General features: G+C 40.5%; 1 protein-coding gene across 2 annotated transcripts in view; it reads right to left on the minus strand.

The window, feature by feature from the left end:
- Window positions 1-16485, minus strand: part of fbxo41 (F-box protein 41) — a 71288-nt gene that overhangs the window by 15912 nt on the left and 38891 nt on the right. For both annotated transcript variants that reach the window (XM_051945182.1, XM_051945181.1), the window contains exons 4-6: window positions 14375-14582; window positions 5425-5498; window positions 415-794 (exon numbers count right to left, since the gene is read on the minus strand). In XM_051945182.1, the coding sequence (XP_051801142.1) occupies window positions 415-794; window positions 5425-5498; window positions 14375-14582 (662 nt within the window). The remainder of the gene's footprint in view (window positions 1-414; window positions 795-5424; window positions 5499-14374; window positions 14583-16485) is intronic.

Consider the following 16485-nt stretch of genomic DNA (forward strand, 5'->3'; position numbering starts at 1 on the left):
GTACACTACCGTTGAATAATTTGGGGTCACCCAGGCAATTTCATGTTTACCATGAAAACTCACACTTTAATTCATGTGTTAGCATAATTTCACAGGGGTTTTCTCATCATCAGTTAACCTTTTAACACCATTAGCTAACACAATGTAGCATTAGAACACAGGAGTGATGGTTGCTGGAAATGTTCCTCTGTACCTCTATGGAGATATTCCATTAAAAATCTGTTGTTTCCAGCTGGAATAGTCATTTATCACATTAACAATATCTAGACTGTATTTGTGATTCATTTACTGTTGTCTTCATTGAAAAAATGCTTTTCTTTCAAAATTAAGGACATTTCTAAGTGACCCCAAAATTTTGAACGATAGCAGGCAGATTCTTCTAAAAATGACCAGTTCCTAAGAACTTGTGTTTACCTGTGTTTGGGCGGTACGCCGCCCTGCTGTGGTGAGGATAAGGTGCGGCAGACTGCTGGACTTCAGCCACAGCTCTCCTCTCCTGCTCCCACATCTCCACTTCAGACTCGGTAGTTCGGGAGCCCACGTCTGAAACATCTCCCTCCTCACCCTCAGTGCTGTTCCTGTAAGGTCGTCGCTGCCAGTTCTGGATCGCCTGTTTGCGAAGACCCCAGTTTCTTGATCCACATCCAGGGGAGCGGTCGTAGCCCCCCTCGCCCAGCCGGCACTGCATGTGATAGTACTGAGCCTCGGGACAGTCCTCCATGGGATGCATCTCAACACTGTCGCTGTCGTAACCTCCAGAACCCTGTGAGACCGACTTGATCCTCCCGGATGCTCTGCAGAAAATGAGAAGAAACTGTGCTAGAAATTATACTGTAGTCTGAATAATAACAATAACAATCAATATTGCTTTCACAATACCACGCAAGTCCAAAGATAACAAAATCCACCTCTAATGTTCGCTAATTTACATATAAAACCTGCCACATACAGTTACCATAAAGTTGCTACCGGCAACTGGTGAAAACTCCAAGAAGTCACAGTGCTGAGCCAAGAAATATTTCTCTTAAACGTTGGAATAACCTTTTCTATAGCATTGCAACGCTACACTTCTTGTTTGTAGCAAATGTAGCACATAGAGTACTTAATACTCTTATTTAATTGTAAATATCAGCACCTGATTTCTTCTACCAGCATGATTTGCACTTTATGTTGCTATCTAAACTCAACAAAAATATAAACGCAGCACTTTTGTTTTTGCTCCCATTTTTTATGAGATGAACTCAAAGATCTAAAACTTTTTCCGCATACACAATATCACCATTTCTCTCAAATATTGTTCACAAATCTGTCTGAATCTGTGATAGTGAGCACTTCTCCTTTGCTGAGATAATCCATCCCACCTCACAGGTGTGCCATATCAAGATGCTGATTAGACACCATGATTAGTGCACAGGTGTGTCTTAGACTGCCCACAATAAAAGGTCACTGAATTTAAATGTGATAATCTGATCTATCCATCCCGTGCATTAAAGTCTTTGACAAAAACACAAAATGTCATCCTGCTTTAAATTTTTTGGTGACATGCTCATGTTTTGTGACTATTTTCTGATTGGCTCAATAAAAACTTTGGTGATTTCTACAAAGAGTTACATCCTTTAAGGTCTGCTGAGGACAACGGCAGTGTTTGCATCTAATGTGACAGAAGCAAAGCGTCGACTCAAACTGGACCACAAATAGTAGCGTACAGTATGACTGACAAGGAAACGTTGCATTTCTCAGGATTTATAGTAGAATGAGGGCGACGTTCGTATATACGAATCAAATCGGCACTTAAAATAACCTCCCATCCAACACAAGTAATGAGCAGTTACAAATATCTGCCTCTCAAAACTAGGCCATTTTTCTTTTTCTCTGTGTTTTTCTTCTCGGTGCTCCCTCGTCCTTTTCTCTGTATAATGAGCAGAGTCAAGCATCTGCATGTAGCACATTAGGTGAAAAATGAAAGAGAATCACTGCTGCTACTGCAGGTTGCACTTATAACTGAGGATGCACAGAAGGTAAAATACATATTTTGCCACAAATATGACTTGAAATAATCTAAAACCAAAACAGCGACAATCTGTTTATGGTTCAAACGTTCTAAACTGAGACAAACCTGAGATTCACTGCAGTCTAATGAGCTCTTGTCAAGCAGATAAACATGAGGGGCTTAATGTTTTGTCAACATTAAGTCAATAGGTAGACATAATGTGCAAGATGAACTGATATGAGCCGATGCTAATCGTGAGAGCTCATGATTAGCAATAGCTAATTAACGATTTCAGAGCGTGCATCCAGAATGCAAAGCAGCATCAGAGAGTAAATATAAAACAAGTTAATAATCAGTGGAAATAACACACTCCCTCCTGTATCATCTTACTTAATGTGTTGCTTATTAATCCATAAATCAATATGAAAAGCCTCAGTTAAGACTCTGAATGTAAGATTTTATATCCTGGTAGTGTCTCGTGTCTCCTGTGTAATATCGCTAGAGTAACTGCAGTACGTCGAAGTTTACAAGTAGAGTTTTTCCTCTTCCAAAACAAGGTAAGAAAGTTAGGTAGTTGAAAAACACACGCCTCACTGACACACAAGTTAGAAAACGTGCAATCATTGAAAATGAACTAAAGATACCTGTGATTTCCAATTAGCCTCATAGCATAAGCGTGGTTATAAAATGACCTAAGAGCATCAGAACAGTTCTAGCAGCAAACACTGTTGCAACACCAATCAGGAGGTACAGAACGAGTCATATTATCACTAATCAGAGCCACAGTGGTTGTCCAGAAATGACACAATGGATAGTGCACTGCATGCAAAATCAAACCCTCACAGCTCAGACGGTGTGAAGGACAGTGAACAATGTCAACCTCTACGGACAGTGTCCAAGCCAAAAAACAAAAAACAAAAAAACAAAACCTTGCTCATCCAGCAAAATAACTGCAAGGTGAAACTTTGCAAAAAAAAAGAAAAAAAGAAAAAAAGCCTGATAAATACTGGGCTGGGAGCAGATTCTTTGATCAGATGAGACCGAGACAAGTTGGACTCCGATGGGATCCAACATGTTTGGTGTGAAACTGTCCGGGAGTACCGCAGTGAATGCACAGTCACGACACTGAGGCACGGCAGTGGGAGTGCGATGATAAGGGGCTGAGTGACTGCAAAAGGTGTTGGGGAGATGACATTTATAGATGTACCATGGATGTCTGTGGATACCAAATACACAATGACTCTCAGTCTGCAGAAGTTTACAGGAATATTCCAATAATCCAGAGAACGCTGCTCAAATCACTCAGAAGTTTCTAAAGAAGAGCAAAAAGTGAAAATTGTGACCTGGCCAAGTATGTTGTCTGACTTGAGCCTTTTTTAAAGAGGAACAGCAACAGAACCCCTACACCAAAAAGGAGACTAAAAAATGTCTCTGAAGAATGACAGAACAAAAAGTAGTTGGACAAACAAAGCGTTAAAAAATGTAAAAGATATGAGTTCCTATTGTGGCTTTTAATGATAAATATAACAAAATATCCTGGTGTTCAATTAATGAATTACTTGAAGATGATACAATTAGAATCATTTGACAAGTGACATTCCATAGCGCTGTACCTACTTCTGTTCTACATACACTATCAATCAAAGTTTTAGAACACCCCAATTTTTCTAGTTTTTAATTGAAATGGAAGTAGTTCAAGTCCAATGAATAGCTTGAAATGATATGGTTCAGTGATTTTCTGCATCGAGGGTCGGTGACTGGGACAGAGTGAGAGGAACCCTGAACCTGAATACCTACCACAGTATTCTGCAGCAACATGCAGTACCCTCTGGTATGTTCCTAGTTGGTCAGAGGTTCATCCTACAGCAACATAATGACCCAAAACATAAGTCTAAGTGATGCCAGAACTACCTTAAGAAAAAAAAAACAAGATGGTAAGCTTGAAAACATGGAGTGGCAGCACTGTCTCAAGACTTAAACCCCATGGAGCTGGTTTGGGATGAAATGGACAGAAGAGTGAAAGCAAAGCAGCCTACAAGAACCACACATTTATGGGAACTTCTGCACGGAGTTGGGAGGAACTTTCTGAAGAATATTTGATTTCCATTGTGGAATGAGGGCGTTCAGCTGTTAAATCTGCCAAAGGAGGCTGCTTTCATTTCAGAGTACAATGAGACATTAACATGCATCATTTCCAATAAAAAAATGGAAAAACTAGTGTGTTCTAAAACTTTTGACTGGTAGCATATGCACAGTATAAATACATAGCTACCATTAAAACACTGAAAATGCAAATAATGTCCCATCTGTCTGACATGTGGTTGCAAAGCTGACGCATTTACACTAACAACACATACGTAAATATGTGGTGAGCTCAGTATCAATAAATCACGAAAACTAAAATTGCACCCTAGGGAAGATGAGCTTCACTGGAACTGGGGACAAAAATAACTTGATCTTTGATGAGGAATCCTTAACAGCCAGAGACAGAAGGCTCAGAGGGTTGTTGTTGGGCTACTCGGTGTGTGTCGTGCCATCAGTGATTCGACGGGGAAGGGCTGACAGGTTCAGTGTGACGTCACAGTGGGAAACATTCACATACCAACTGGGGATGACAACTGTGTTAGTCAGAGTATTATGGCAGGGCCATGTGTCACAAAACTCCAGCAGAGACCCAGAAATACTTCAGTCACACCTCATGGAGTGAGACGTCCAACCTGCATCTCAGTGCGGCAGCTGAGTGAGAGTCTCTGACTCAAAATGGAATGTGTTGCATCGTACACTGCTGTTCTTTTTTTTTATTATTTTCTTGCGACCTGTCCAGGGTGTCCCCTGTCTTCGCCCGAGTCAGCTGGGATATGCTCCAACACCCCCCGCGACCCTAGTGAGGATAAAGCGGTGTATAGAGAATGGATGGATGGAAGTCCTGAAAAGTCTGCAACAGTGGATTTGTGGTAGGAACGCAATCATGGGATCATCAGCAGGTAACTGACGTAGCATTCACTTGTTGACATAGTTAAAGTGATGCTGTGACGCTATCTCACAATGATACAGAAATCTTTAACAAATCCATGGATCTAGACTGTAAGCTGCGTCATTGCCAAAATCTAATCAGTTGGTCCTTGTGTCATTTCTGACCTTCCCTGAAAATTTCATCTAAATCCATTAGTCCGTGTCTGAGTAATGTTGCGAACAGACAGACAGACGAATAGACAGACTAACATACGCAGATTGTTACATAACTCTGCCTCGTTCCTTGACAGAGTAATAATGGAATATGGCCATCACAAGTCTTAAAGTGGTGCCTTCAAATTGCTAGCTTTGGTCAAAAAAGTGTCATGAAGCTCTTTGGGAAAGTAATAGTCGAGAGATGAATAATATTTCAGATTCAAGGTGAAAGGTCTGACATTGTGTCAAGTGTGCTGCTAACCTACCCTGTGCTGGGGGAGGAACGCCTCTCTGACACCTGGTACATTCCCCTTGTGCTCCCAGAGATGCTGGAGTTTCTCTGTAGAGAGAAACCAAGAAAACAAAAAGTCAAAACAGACAGGAAAAAGTGGTAGTATAGTGCTACATTTGCGACGCTGTGTTAGCCAAACCTCATCTCATCCAGCAATAGACATTTACCCCCAAATTGCAATCTACATGGTACCTTTGATGGTTGTGATAGTTTCTACGACAGAAAAAATACACATTTTTAAATCCCGCAAAAAATATGATGAAGACAAGAACGAGAAGCACAAGGAATTGTATACATCATCATCACACAGCTGTCACAGTAACGCAACACTGCTGTAAAATATAATTGTGACAGAAAGCTGGCAAACAAATTCCTACTGGAAAGTGAATAAAATCACATCAAATGAAGCAGCAGCCTATTTTGAAATCAACAGGGGAAAGTTTTCTGAACATAAGAGGCTCTGACAGCTCTGATTTTTGTCAAGTAGAATACAATCGAGCCAAAAGCAGCAACACAACTGCTGTTCTAATTGAAGACAACTGTCGATGGCTCTGTGATTTGGTTTCATTTCATTTCAGAGTATGTACCGTATAACTGAATAAAGCATCTGAGTAAATGATGATCAGTCACAGACAATTAGGCAAGAAGAAGAAGTTTGTTAGGACTGTGGGCGTCACTTTGGATTAAAGACGACACAAAGAAGACAGAATTAAATCACAAAGATACTGAGAGAGCATGAATGCAATAAAAACATGTATTGTCGACATCAAAGGTGTCAAACCCATTTTAGTTTGGGGTCACATTCAGCCCATGTTGATTTTAAGCGGGCAGGACCAGTTAAATTAATTCAATCTCTTTTTTTGTGCAAAAATGTACATTATGGAAATGTTCACATTTAAGGAATTGTCTTTTTATAAAGCATTATAAACAATCTGAAATATCTTAAGAAAAATAAATTCAATTTCAACAACATTGTCCTTCAGTTTGCCATTTATACATTACAACTTACAGATCACAGAATGTCTACAAAGGTACAAAACATGTAGTCACAGATATCTGGAACTGAATGATGTTGTATTTTACCTTATGATCAAAACAACAAAAGTCAGACAAAAAAAAACAACAAAAACATGATAAACGAGAAAAGCACTCGGAGAGCGCATACCTCCGCCATGCCGTTTGTCTGTCCGTCTGTGTGTGTGTCTGTGTGTGTGTGTGTCTGTTTGTCTGTTAACAGCATAACTCAAAAAGTCATGGACGGATTTTCACCAAATTTTTACGGGATGTCCGGAAGAGCACGAGTAAAAATCGATTAGATTTTGGAGGTGATCCGAATCACCGTCTGGATCCAGGAATTTGGATCCAGGCCTAGCGGCCGCCTGACCGCCTGGCGGCCATCTCTCAATTGTCCTTCGACCTTCAAAAAATTCCTGGATCCAGACGGTGATTCGGATCACCTCCAAAATCTAATCGATTGTTACTTTTGCTCTTCCGGACATCCTGTAAAAATTTGGTGAAAATCCGTCCATGACTTTTTGAGTTATGCTGTTAACAGACAAGCAGACACACACACACACAGACACACACACAGACGGACAGACAAACAAACTCCGGTGATTACGTATCCTCCTGGCGGAGGTAAATATTACAAAAGTGAGCCAAAACGACAAAAGAACAATGAGCAATCTAATATTTTATTTTGTGATCAAAACAACATGTCATGGTCTAGAAATTATTTTTAAATTCACAGTTTTACAAATGTACATTTTGCAGTTAATGTTTTCTCTGTAATTTTTACACTTTACAAAGTCGTCCCACGGGCCAGATTGGACCCTCCGGAGGGCCAGTTTTGGCCCGCGGGCCACATGTTTGACACCCCTGCTATAGATTACCATGACATTGAATTTGCTCTACCTTGACATTTGGGGAAGAGTGAGCAAAAGCCTACAAATACCTTCTCTGGGGATCAGTAATTAACACAGCAAATGTCAGGTTATTCCAGCAGCTAGTTTTCAAGACTTTGTCAAGGTTTTAAGTAGACAGTGGTTATTCGCAAATATCAAACAATTTTACAGAACTTTTGCATTGTGTCGTGTCAAAATACTAGGAAGGGCCATAAAAGACAAACTTCATCATCCTCTGTGGAACACGAATGCCTGACTTACAGAGGATTCATATTGTATCAGATTCAGGATTCAAAAACTTTATTGTCATATACACAGCAGGGACACAGTGGTTACCCTGAGCAATCAAACACTTATTTTGTGAGTTCCCTTCAAACAACTGAAATAACACATAAAATAATAACAAAAATAGAATGTAATGAAATAAGAAAATAATATCAAAATTGTTAAAAGAAAATAAATTCTTTGTGCAAATGTTAGCATCTTGTGCCATACTGTCGTATGTGAACAGGTGTTGCTATGTGCAAAGCCAGGAGATATGTGCAAAATACTGCTATTTATAGATATTGCAGGTGAGTCTAAAACGCCATTTAAAGGGGAACTTCGTTTTTTTTCAACCTGGGGTCTGTTTTCATATGTCATTTCATACATGTGAGTGATGGAGAAATGAATTTTCGACATAGCTCCAGTATTTAGCCAGGCAGGCAGCTTAGCAGCTCAGCTAGCAGCTCAGCTAGCAGCTCAGCTAGCGAAAAGTATGGGGCAACTTGCCCCCCCCACGTCAAAGTCCGCCCTAACGTGCTTTTTTTTTTCTACACACTGACCGGCTCGGATAGTCTCAACGAGTGTCCCACAACATACTAGAGATGAGAAGTGAAGGAAAACCTCTACATTACGTGGCGATCGCTATTTGTTGTGGTCTGTATCCAAATCTCGTTACAGCGGACTTTGAGGTGGGGGGGGGGCAAGTTGCCCCATACTTTTCGCTAGCTGAGCTGCTAGCTGAGCTGCCTGCCTGGCTAAATACTGGAGCTATGTCGAAAATTCATTTCTCCATCACTCACATGTATGAAAAGACATGAAAACAGACCCCAGGTTGAAAAAAACCGAAGTTCCCCTTTAAGCCTCTTCATTGGTGGTAATTTGCAGGTTAAGTTTAATCTTGATCCTGATGGTAATAACCTCGAAATCAAGGCCCACGTATATAAGATGGAGTTTTTTGTTTCATTCACACTCAATAGAATGATCTTTCATAAAAAAATTCTAAAATAAATAAGCACTCTTTCCTTTTGAGGGGTAAGGAGCAAGAACACTTCATTCAATCTGTTATTTTGCAGTTATCTTGAAGCTCTTCTCTTCTCTGGTCTCTGTGAACATTTATTTTAAAAAATACATCCAACAGTGATGCTACAGAAAAACACAAAGAAGCAAAATCACGAGCCTCATGAACATCCTGCATCAGGACAGTGCAGCCAGTTAGCAATCAAGCAGTGTTGATTTATTTTGCCAAAGGATCTTGGATGATTCGGACCAACCAATATTTCCATCTGCAAACTGCAAAGAAACTCAGTGTCTTTCCTGCAGTCTGAAGTATTTGGTTGTGTCTCTGAAAGCAGGTGAGAATTTTAAAACGCATTTGTTGTAGGTGTGCGATCGCACTCTCGCTCTGTCTCTCTCTCTCTATTTGAGTGAGAACAAAATCCTTCTAGTCACTCTTTCACACATCACTCAGAGCTGCCTGTGCACTGAAGTGTGCTGTGTGCAGAGTTTGTGCGTTTATTTATGTGTGTGTGTGTGAGTGAAGCGGTGCCAGGTGGAACTCTGTGTACCAGACCGGCGACGTGCCACAGAGCGAAAATGTGCACAAACACAGACACCGTCACTCCTGCTCTGCCTCTCTTTTTCTCTGCTTTACTCACACAGCTTGTTTCTGGCTCAGTGCCAGTGAAAATGGACCACGGAGGAAACAGGCAAACAACATCCGTGGCTCTAATTCCTGGACAGACTGCAGTGAAGGCAGAGCAGGGACACGTTTCCAAGAAATAGATGGAATCAAAGGCATTCATCTGAAGGTAAAACTCCATCTGGTGACTTAAGCTTGGTTAAAACTCAAGTATTTCTCTATTTCTACCCCTTGTCCTCCCCTTTGTTACAAATCCAACATTTGTAAAGCACCACATTCAGTTAATTAAGGCTATATTCCCCTTGTTTCTTGTGAAGAAATGCATTACATTCAGCTTGGAATGAGCTAGAGTGAGAAGGAAACACAGTCATCCATCCCCTCTCTCGCTGTCGGTCCTAAAATACATCAGTGGCTGTGAAACCTGTCTCCTAGGAGATAAGGGCGACCTCGCTGATGCAGTAAAGAGCGATGGAGACTGTGAAGGTGCGTGGTTGGTTGGGTGACATCGCTGGGCTTCCCTTGACAGTGTAACAAGGTGCCAACAAGTGTGCGACTCCACGCTTTCACTTGTCATGTTGATTATTCACAGCGCACACGCATTCAGGCATGAGACTTAGTGGTGTTTAAATCCAAGGAGGGAATGTTTAAATTTAGGCTGAATGTCAGGTCAACCCCAGGTCAAATGGGTTTTCACTATAGCGGAAGGAAATTGGGGATATAATTCTTCTTATAACTCCATTTAAATTCAATTTTAGTGTGCTTCAGTTATTTTGTAACATCACCAAAGAGTGATCGCCACTTATATCCCTCACCGTGACTACATGAAGTCGTCAAGCTGAGGACGCCAACAATGTCTGTGATGCTGATCTGAGGTCAAGATGTTTTATTCGGTTTCGCTGAAATAATGCGCAAAAATGAAACTGAATTTCTCTCAGGCAGATCCACGCAGCTTCATATCCGATTAAAAATCACACTGAAACCTTGAGCGAGAGCAAGAACCGGTTTCCATGGCAGCACACACATTTGTGCAATGTGAAACAGGTCACCTCTTCCTCGAGCAGTGTTGGATAATAATTTGAATAAGTGACATTTTAAGATCAGACACTGTCTGCTATTATTTTTTCTTTTATCATTGTGTAATAAGGCAAACTAAAGAGGGAGAAGTGGCACAGTTCAAATATTAAAGCCTGGAGACAAAGAGCTGAATTTCCAGCTTCCGGAGCAAAAGGCAGCTTTTTATGCTAGAACCCTTTTCTGGTCAGGATGTACTCTGCTGCAGAGCTTTACCGTTCCCAAAGCTTTGATGCTGAATGCTAAACAGACAGAGACCAGGTCTCCTGCTTCACCTTGTCAACACAAGTACAACTCTTGTAATCCTTTTGTGAGCAAGTAGCACTTAATTACAAGACAAAATGATACAGGCATCATTAAATAGGCAGATATGCACTGATCAGCCACAATATTAAAACTAGAGAGAGGTGAAGTAAATATCCTTGATTATCTTGTTACAATAGCCATGGGAGCTGAAGTAGAAGTAGAAAGTGATGTGTTGGAAGCAGGGAAACTGGGCAAGAATAAGGATTTAAGCATCTATGACAAGCCCATGAATTGTGATGACTAGTCAACTGGATTAGAGCATCTAAACAAGAGAAGGTCAGGTCACCCACCTCACACCTTACAGTAGTGTTGACATCTTAGTGCTTGATCATCTGTATTTGCACTAGCACGTCATATTTATACTAGTGTGTTACTAAGTCGTGTTTTTTTCTTTTCATTCTATTTTTATTCTTATTATATTACTTGTCCTTCATTTGTATACATGTTTAGCCCTATTTGTTTTGTTACTTATCTCTAATTTCTTGTTTTTTACTCAGTTTCTTACATCATTGTTGCACTGCCTGCTCTACATGCCCTTTTTAATTGCCACCTGGTGACAAAAAAAGTTGTCTAAATGTGAATCTAATATCACAGGAAACCTTCCGAAGTCTTGTGGGGTCCATTCTTTACCAAATCAGAGCTGTTTTCTCGGCACAAATTTGACTTTCACAATATTAGGCAGATGGTTTTAATGTGGATGCACAGTGATCGGCGGTTAGCACCGTCGCTTTGCAGCTAGAAGATCCCCGGTTTGCGTGCAGGCCTACCTGGGATCTTTCTGCATGGAGTTTGCATGTTCTCCCTGTCCATGCGTGGGTTTTCTCCAGGTTCTCCAGCTTCCTCCTTCCAAAAACATGCTGAGGTTAATTGGTGATTCTAACTTGTTCATTGATTGTCTGTCTCTATGTGTAGTCCTGTAATAGACTGATGACCTGTCCAGCGTGTCCCCTGCCTTCACCCCAAGTTAGCTGGGATAGACTGTAGCGACCCTAATGAGGATTAATGGTGTATAGATAATGGATGGTGTAATGTTGTTGTTGATCTCTGCCCCACACTTCCACTTTGGATAAACCCTACCTACACATACAGCAATCCCACAGTTTTCTCTTGTGCCAACAGTTTGGGCAAGTAAGCATGAAAAAGAAGGTTCATAAAGATAGATTTTACCCATTTTGTTGTGGAAAGCCTTGATTGACCGACACAGAGACTTGGGCAATGATTAATCAAAGGGATACTTTGGTAAGAGTCAAGTGTGAGATCAAAGTAGCAATCCTTCAGATTTACTTAAATACCTTTAGGATAAAAGTCAGTTATCTCATTTCTTTTGAAGCAAAAATGCTGTAAAATCTGAGAGAGCTCCATCAACCCTCTTATTTGGCCAGAAGTAGATCTTATATAACTACAGAATCGAGTGAGGCTTGCACACATCGTCTGTTACGTGTTTGGAATAACTGTACGCAACATCTTTAGTCTTAATAGATTTATGCATTTGTGCATAGGTGTGGACATGTGATCAGACATCACACTCTTTAATCTGCAAGTATCAGTGGTGCAAACTGTAATCGCTTTATATGCATCTGTGCACATTTGTTGTTGTGGCACTGTTTTTTTTCTTATTCTAACACACCTCTGGTTTGGTTTTCTTATTCATCAGCATGTTTTCAATTTTCTATGATTTTGTCCACTTTATAAGGTGGAGTAAGTCTTATCTTTACTTGTAATTTTAGTGAAATTCTTCGATGTTTTGTATAAACAGGACTTGATTTCAGTATTGTACAAAATGTTCTTACTGTTAAATGGAAATAAATCCCTGCTGCCGGGCTACGAATGTATGTGGAAAGCTCAAAAGGCTCAAAATGATCCAAAATGACAGGACAAAAAAAATCAAAATGGCTTAAAATGATTGAAACCTAACATTTTTTTAAATAAAATATTGAGAATGTTGTTTAAAATGACCTCGGAATTTGTCTAAAATGGCTCAAAATTGGTCTAAAGGAAGTTTGGATTTTTCACAGAATGCCTCAAAATTTGTGACAAAATGTCCGAAATTACTGAAACCTGTCGGAAGATTCATTCGGCATGGTGAAGCATTTATTTTTCTAGAGATGATGAGCACAGTGGAGAGAAAACAAAACATGGAAATAGAAAAGCATGTACAAATTGTGGAGACCGAACTGTCACCAGAACAAGTAAAACGAGACACAATATCACAAAAGCAAGACACATAACAGGGATGGCAAGAGAGACTGGGAGGAAAATCAGAGCTCCAGGATCAATAAAAATAAATCTTCTATAAAAGAAGGAATGGTATTATGGTAAAAATATGAATTCCTGTGGTTTTGAAATGAGATATTCAACATCATATGTCAATGTGTCAGGGCTGGGTGTCCACATACTTTGGGGTCCTGTAGTATAATCAGCCAGAATATCATCTTTGTATATAAAGATATGCAAACAGTACATGGTTAACAACAAAGCCTAAATGTTTTACAAACCTTAATCTTATGTTCAGCTTATACTGAGTGATTGAAGCACCTGACAGCTTCAATTTACTGCTGCGTTTCAGAAAGAAAAAAGCCAAGACTAGACAGTAATGTCCGGCTGTCACAACAAATGAGCCAAATGACTTAAAAGACTTCAACTGCCTGTTCACTACACACCTCCAGGCACACTCTCATTATCTCCTGTTCAGCTACAAACCACAAAATCTCTGCCGAATTAAACGCAGACTCCCTTTGCATCCCGTCCCATTTCCCATTTTATTCATCCCATTACAGCTTATTGAACTTCATCTGCTGATGTATGAAAAACAGGCGGCTGCTGCCCTTTAGCTTCACAAAGCAGAGTCGACTTGTTGTCTCAGACATCTTAAAGTCTATTAGGGGTTCGACCTGCGGTGCATTACAGGGACATTACTCAATATAATCAATGCTTATGCAGTATTCAACAGCAAAAAGCTGCTCTGTTAAGGACTGTCATAAAGCTGGACGTTTTATGCAGCCTTGAAGTGGAGCTTTTGGCAGTAAAACTAGAGTTCTAAATAGTAAATTTTATAAGTAATACTGAGAGATAACCAAGTCAAATGCATTTTGAAACAGATTGCATGATCATAAAAGAACATATTTATATTGCTTCGCGTATTCATGCAGTATATTAATGCAATTTCTATGGTAGCAATCTTGTCTTATGACTTTGTTGTCCTAAAATAAAAACCGACCTTGTTTGAAATGCCATCAACAAAATCTATCCATTATCTACACACCGCTTAATCCTCATTAGAGGGTGAAAGCAGGTGACACTCTGGACAGGTCACCAGTCTGTCACAGATCTACACATAGAGACAAACACTCACACTCACATTCACACCTACGGACAGTTTAGAGTTACCAGTTAACCTCAGCATATTTTTGGACTGTGAGGAAAAAACCAAGAACCTGTAGAAAACCCTCGCATGCACAGGTAGAACATGAAAACTCCGTGCAGAAAGATCCCAGGTAGGCGTGGACGCAAACCGCGGATCTTCTAGCTGCAAGGCGACGGTGCTAACCATCAGGCCATCGTCAACTGCACTGACATAAATCAATTTTTTAACTGTGCTAAAGGGTTTAAAGACTCTTTTTTTTGCCACCAATCCACTGTGCGGCCCCATCAACAAAATAAGTAAAAAAAACAACAACGGTGCATAGTACTTTTCGCAGTCTCGTCTGACCGATACAAACAGTGCACTGTAAGACACCAACCTGGCGTCCGTTCCCCTTCGAGGCCTGCAGGCTGCAGCGTCCCAGGCTGCCATTCGGTGTGGTGCCACAGCTGCTGATGATCTGCAGCTGTTTCTCGGCTCGGTCGGCTCGGTCCAGCAGCTCCTCGATAAACTGCTGCAAGCGTACCTTAGCATTGGCCTCACGTGCCGCCGTCTCCTGAAGGAACTGGTCAATCTGGGCGACCTCCCTGAGGGCAGAGTAGAGAGCGGGGAGGTGTATTAAACGGGACATTCTTTAAGGTGGAGGGGATACTTGGTTTCACAAATCAGCTTTAAGAAGACCAGGGAGCAAACCGTAGACCTGCTCAACCTCCCTGAGGACAGAAAGGTCCATGTTCAGCATAGATTATTCTGCATTAGGTCCTTATGTGACTACAGGACACTTACTTCCTCACACCAGCTTCCCTTCCCTTTCTGAATGAGGCTGTACATACCAAAGGGTTGGTGACAGATATATACACAATGAAAAGCACAAAGGGGGAAAGAGTAGAGGAATAGAGGGTGAGAGAGCAGCTGGGTATTTATACCGCAGACACAGCAGGGCCAAGTTCCCAGCATTTGAAGGGACAGTGTGTTACCCGGATACAGAGGCAAACAAACCAGGAATTCAGACAGCGTTAGACGTTGCCTGCAGCCGACTCTGACTATTTTTTTTTTTCTTGCTTTCCCTGCAGCCATTCTGTTCTGTCAACTGAGAAACGCTATATGAATGAATAATCATGCAGGGTCTGGCAATAAATAAATAAAAAAAAACAAATGTTGAGATGTGATTAGTCACATCATATGAGCTGAATAAATTGAATGTTGGATTACATAAGTGGTCCCTAATGTCCAGTATTACTGAGTAGTCTTTGCATGGATGGGAACTGGGTGTCGGTACAAGTCCATATCAGAGGAAAGGAGCTAAATATAATGTAGTGTAGAATATTGCATTGTCAACAGTGGAAAGAAACATAAAATCAACCTCTCTGTTATTTTGGTCAGACATTTTTGAGCACTTGGGGGCAGCGGAGGCAAGTTGAGTACAGAGCATTGGCACATCTCCAGCTGTTAAGCTTTTTATGGGAACTCTTTAGCAAATGCTTGTTTATTTACTCATCTTTTTGTTGAGGAAAAACATAATCATTCATTTGCAGTCATGCTTGTGGTCATTTGTCAATTAGCTCTGGTTTTATGTTTTGTTTTGTTTTTTACCTGTGTGCCATGTGACCAATATTATGTGAGCTTTGAGAGGGAAGATGGACAGAGAAAACTTGCTTTGTAAAGTCAAGAGGAGCTGCAGAATTAGGTGGAAATTCTCTGTATGTTCATCACTATGACACATTTAGTATTGTATGTTAATTACAGCTGCTTTAAGTTGGTCTTTATTTTCCTAAGAACTTCAACTATAACTGGGATTTAAACTATTCTTCTCATTAATTCCATGGGTATATATTTTTTACTGTACAAAGAGGTGGAGCCTTGGCAGAGTTATGTGACAATTAGCGTTGGTTTGTCTGTCTGTCTGTCTGTTAGCATCATTACTCCAAAACGGACTAACAAATTTGGATGAACTTTTCAGGGAAGGTCAGAAATGACACAAGGACCAAGTAATTACATTTTGGCAGTGATGCAGCTTATAGTCTGGATCCATGGATTTGTAAAAGATTTCTGTATCATTATGAGATAGCGTCACTGTAACTATGACAACTAGTGAACACTACATCAGCTGCCTGCTGATGATCACATGATTGTGATCACATGATTGAACTTATCAGGACTTATCCATCAGAAATGATACAAGGAACAATTGAGTAAATTGTGGGGGTGTTTCTGAGTCCCATCAATTCCTGTCACCCGCTGCACGTTTAAGTCATGTGATTTGTATACGTACATAACGTACACATGCATAACACATACCTGTGCTCAGTGCAAGGTAATTTTATTTGTGGGTACATCTATATTAAATGGACACATTCTATGGTGCTGTGATTTCTGACACATGTTTTTTTGCAAGTTTTCAGCCCCTGGAAATGATACAACAACTGACCAGCCTTGGCGAAGTACTGTGCTCTCTGTGTGCTTTTCTTCTTAATCATGTCGCCTCTAAAA

The sequence above is a fragment of the Acanthochromis polyacanthus genome, chromosome 3 (assembly GCF_021347895.1).
Source record: "Acanthochromis polyacanthus isolate Apoly-LR-REF ecotype Palm Island chromosome 3, KAUST_Apoly_ChrSc, whole genome shotgun sequence".
Lineage (NCBI taxonomy): Eukaryota > Metazoa > Chordata > Actinopteri > Pomacentridae > Acanthochromis > Acanthochromis polyacanthus.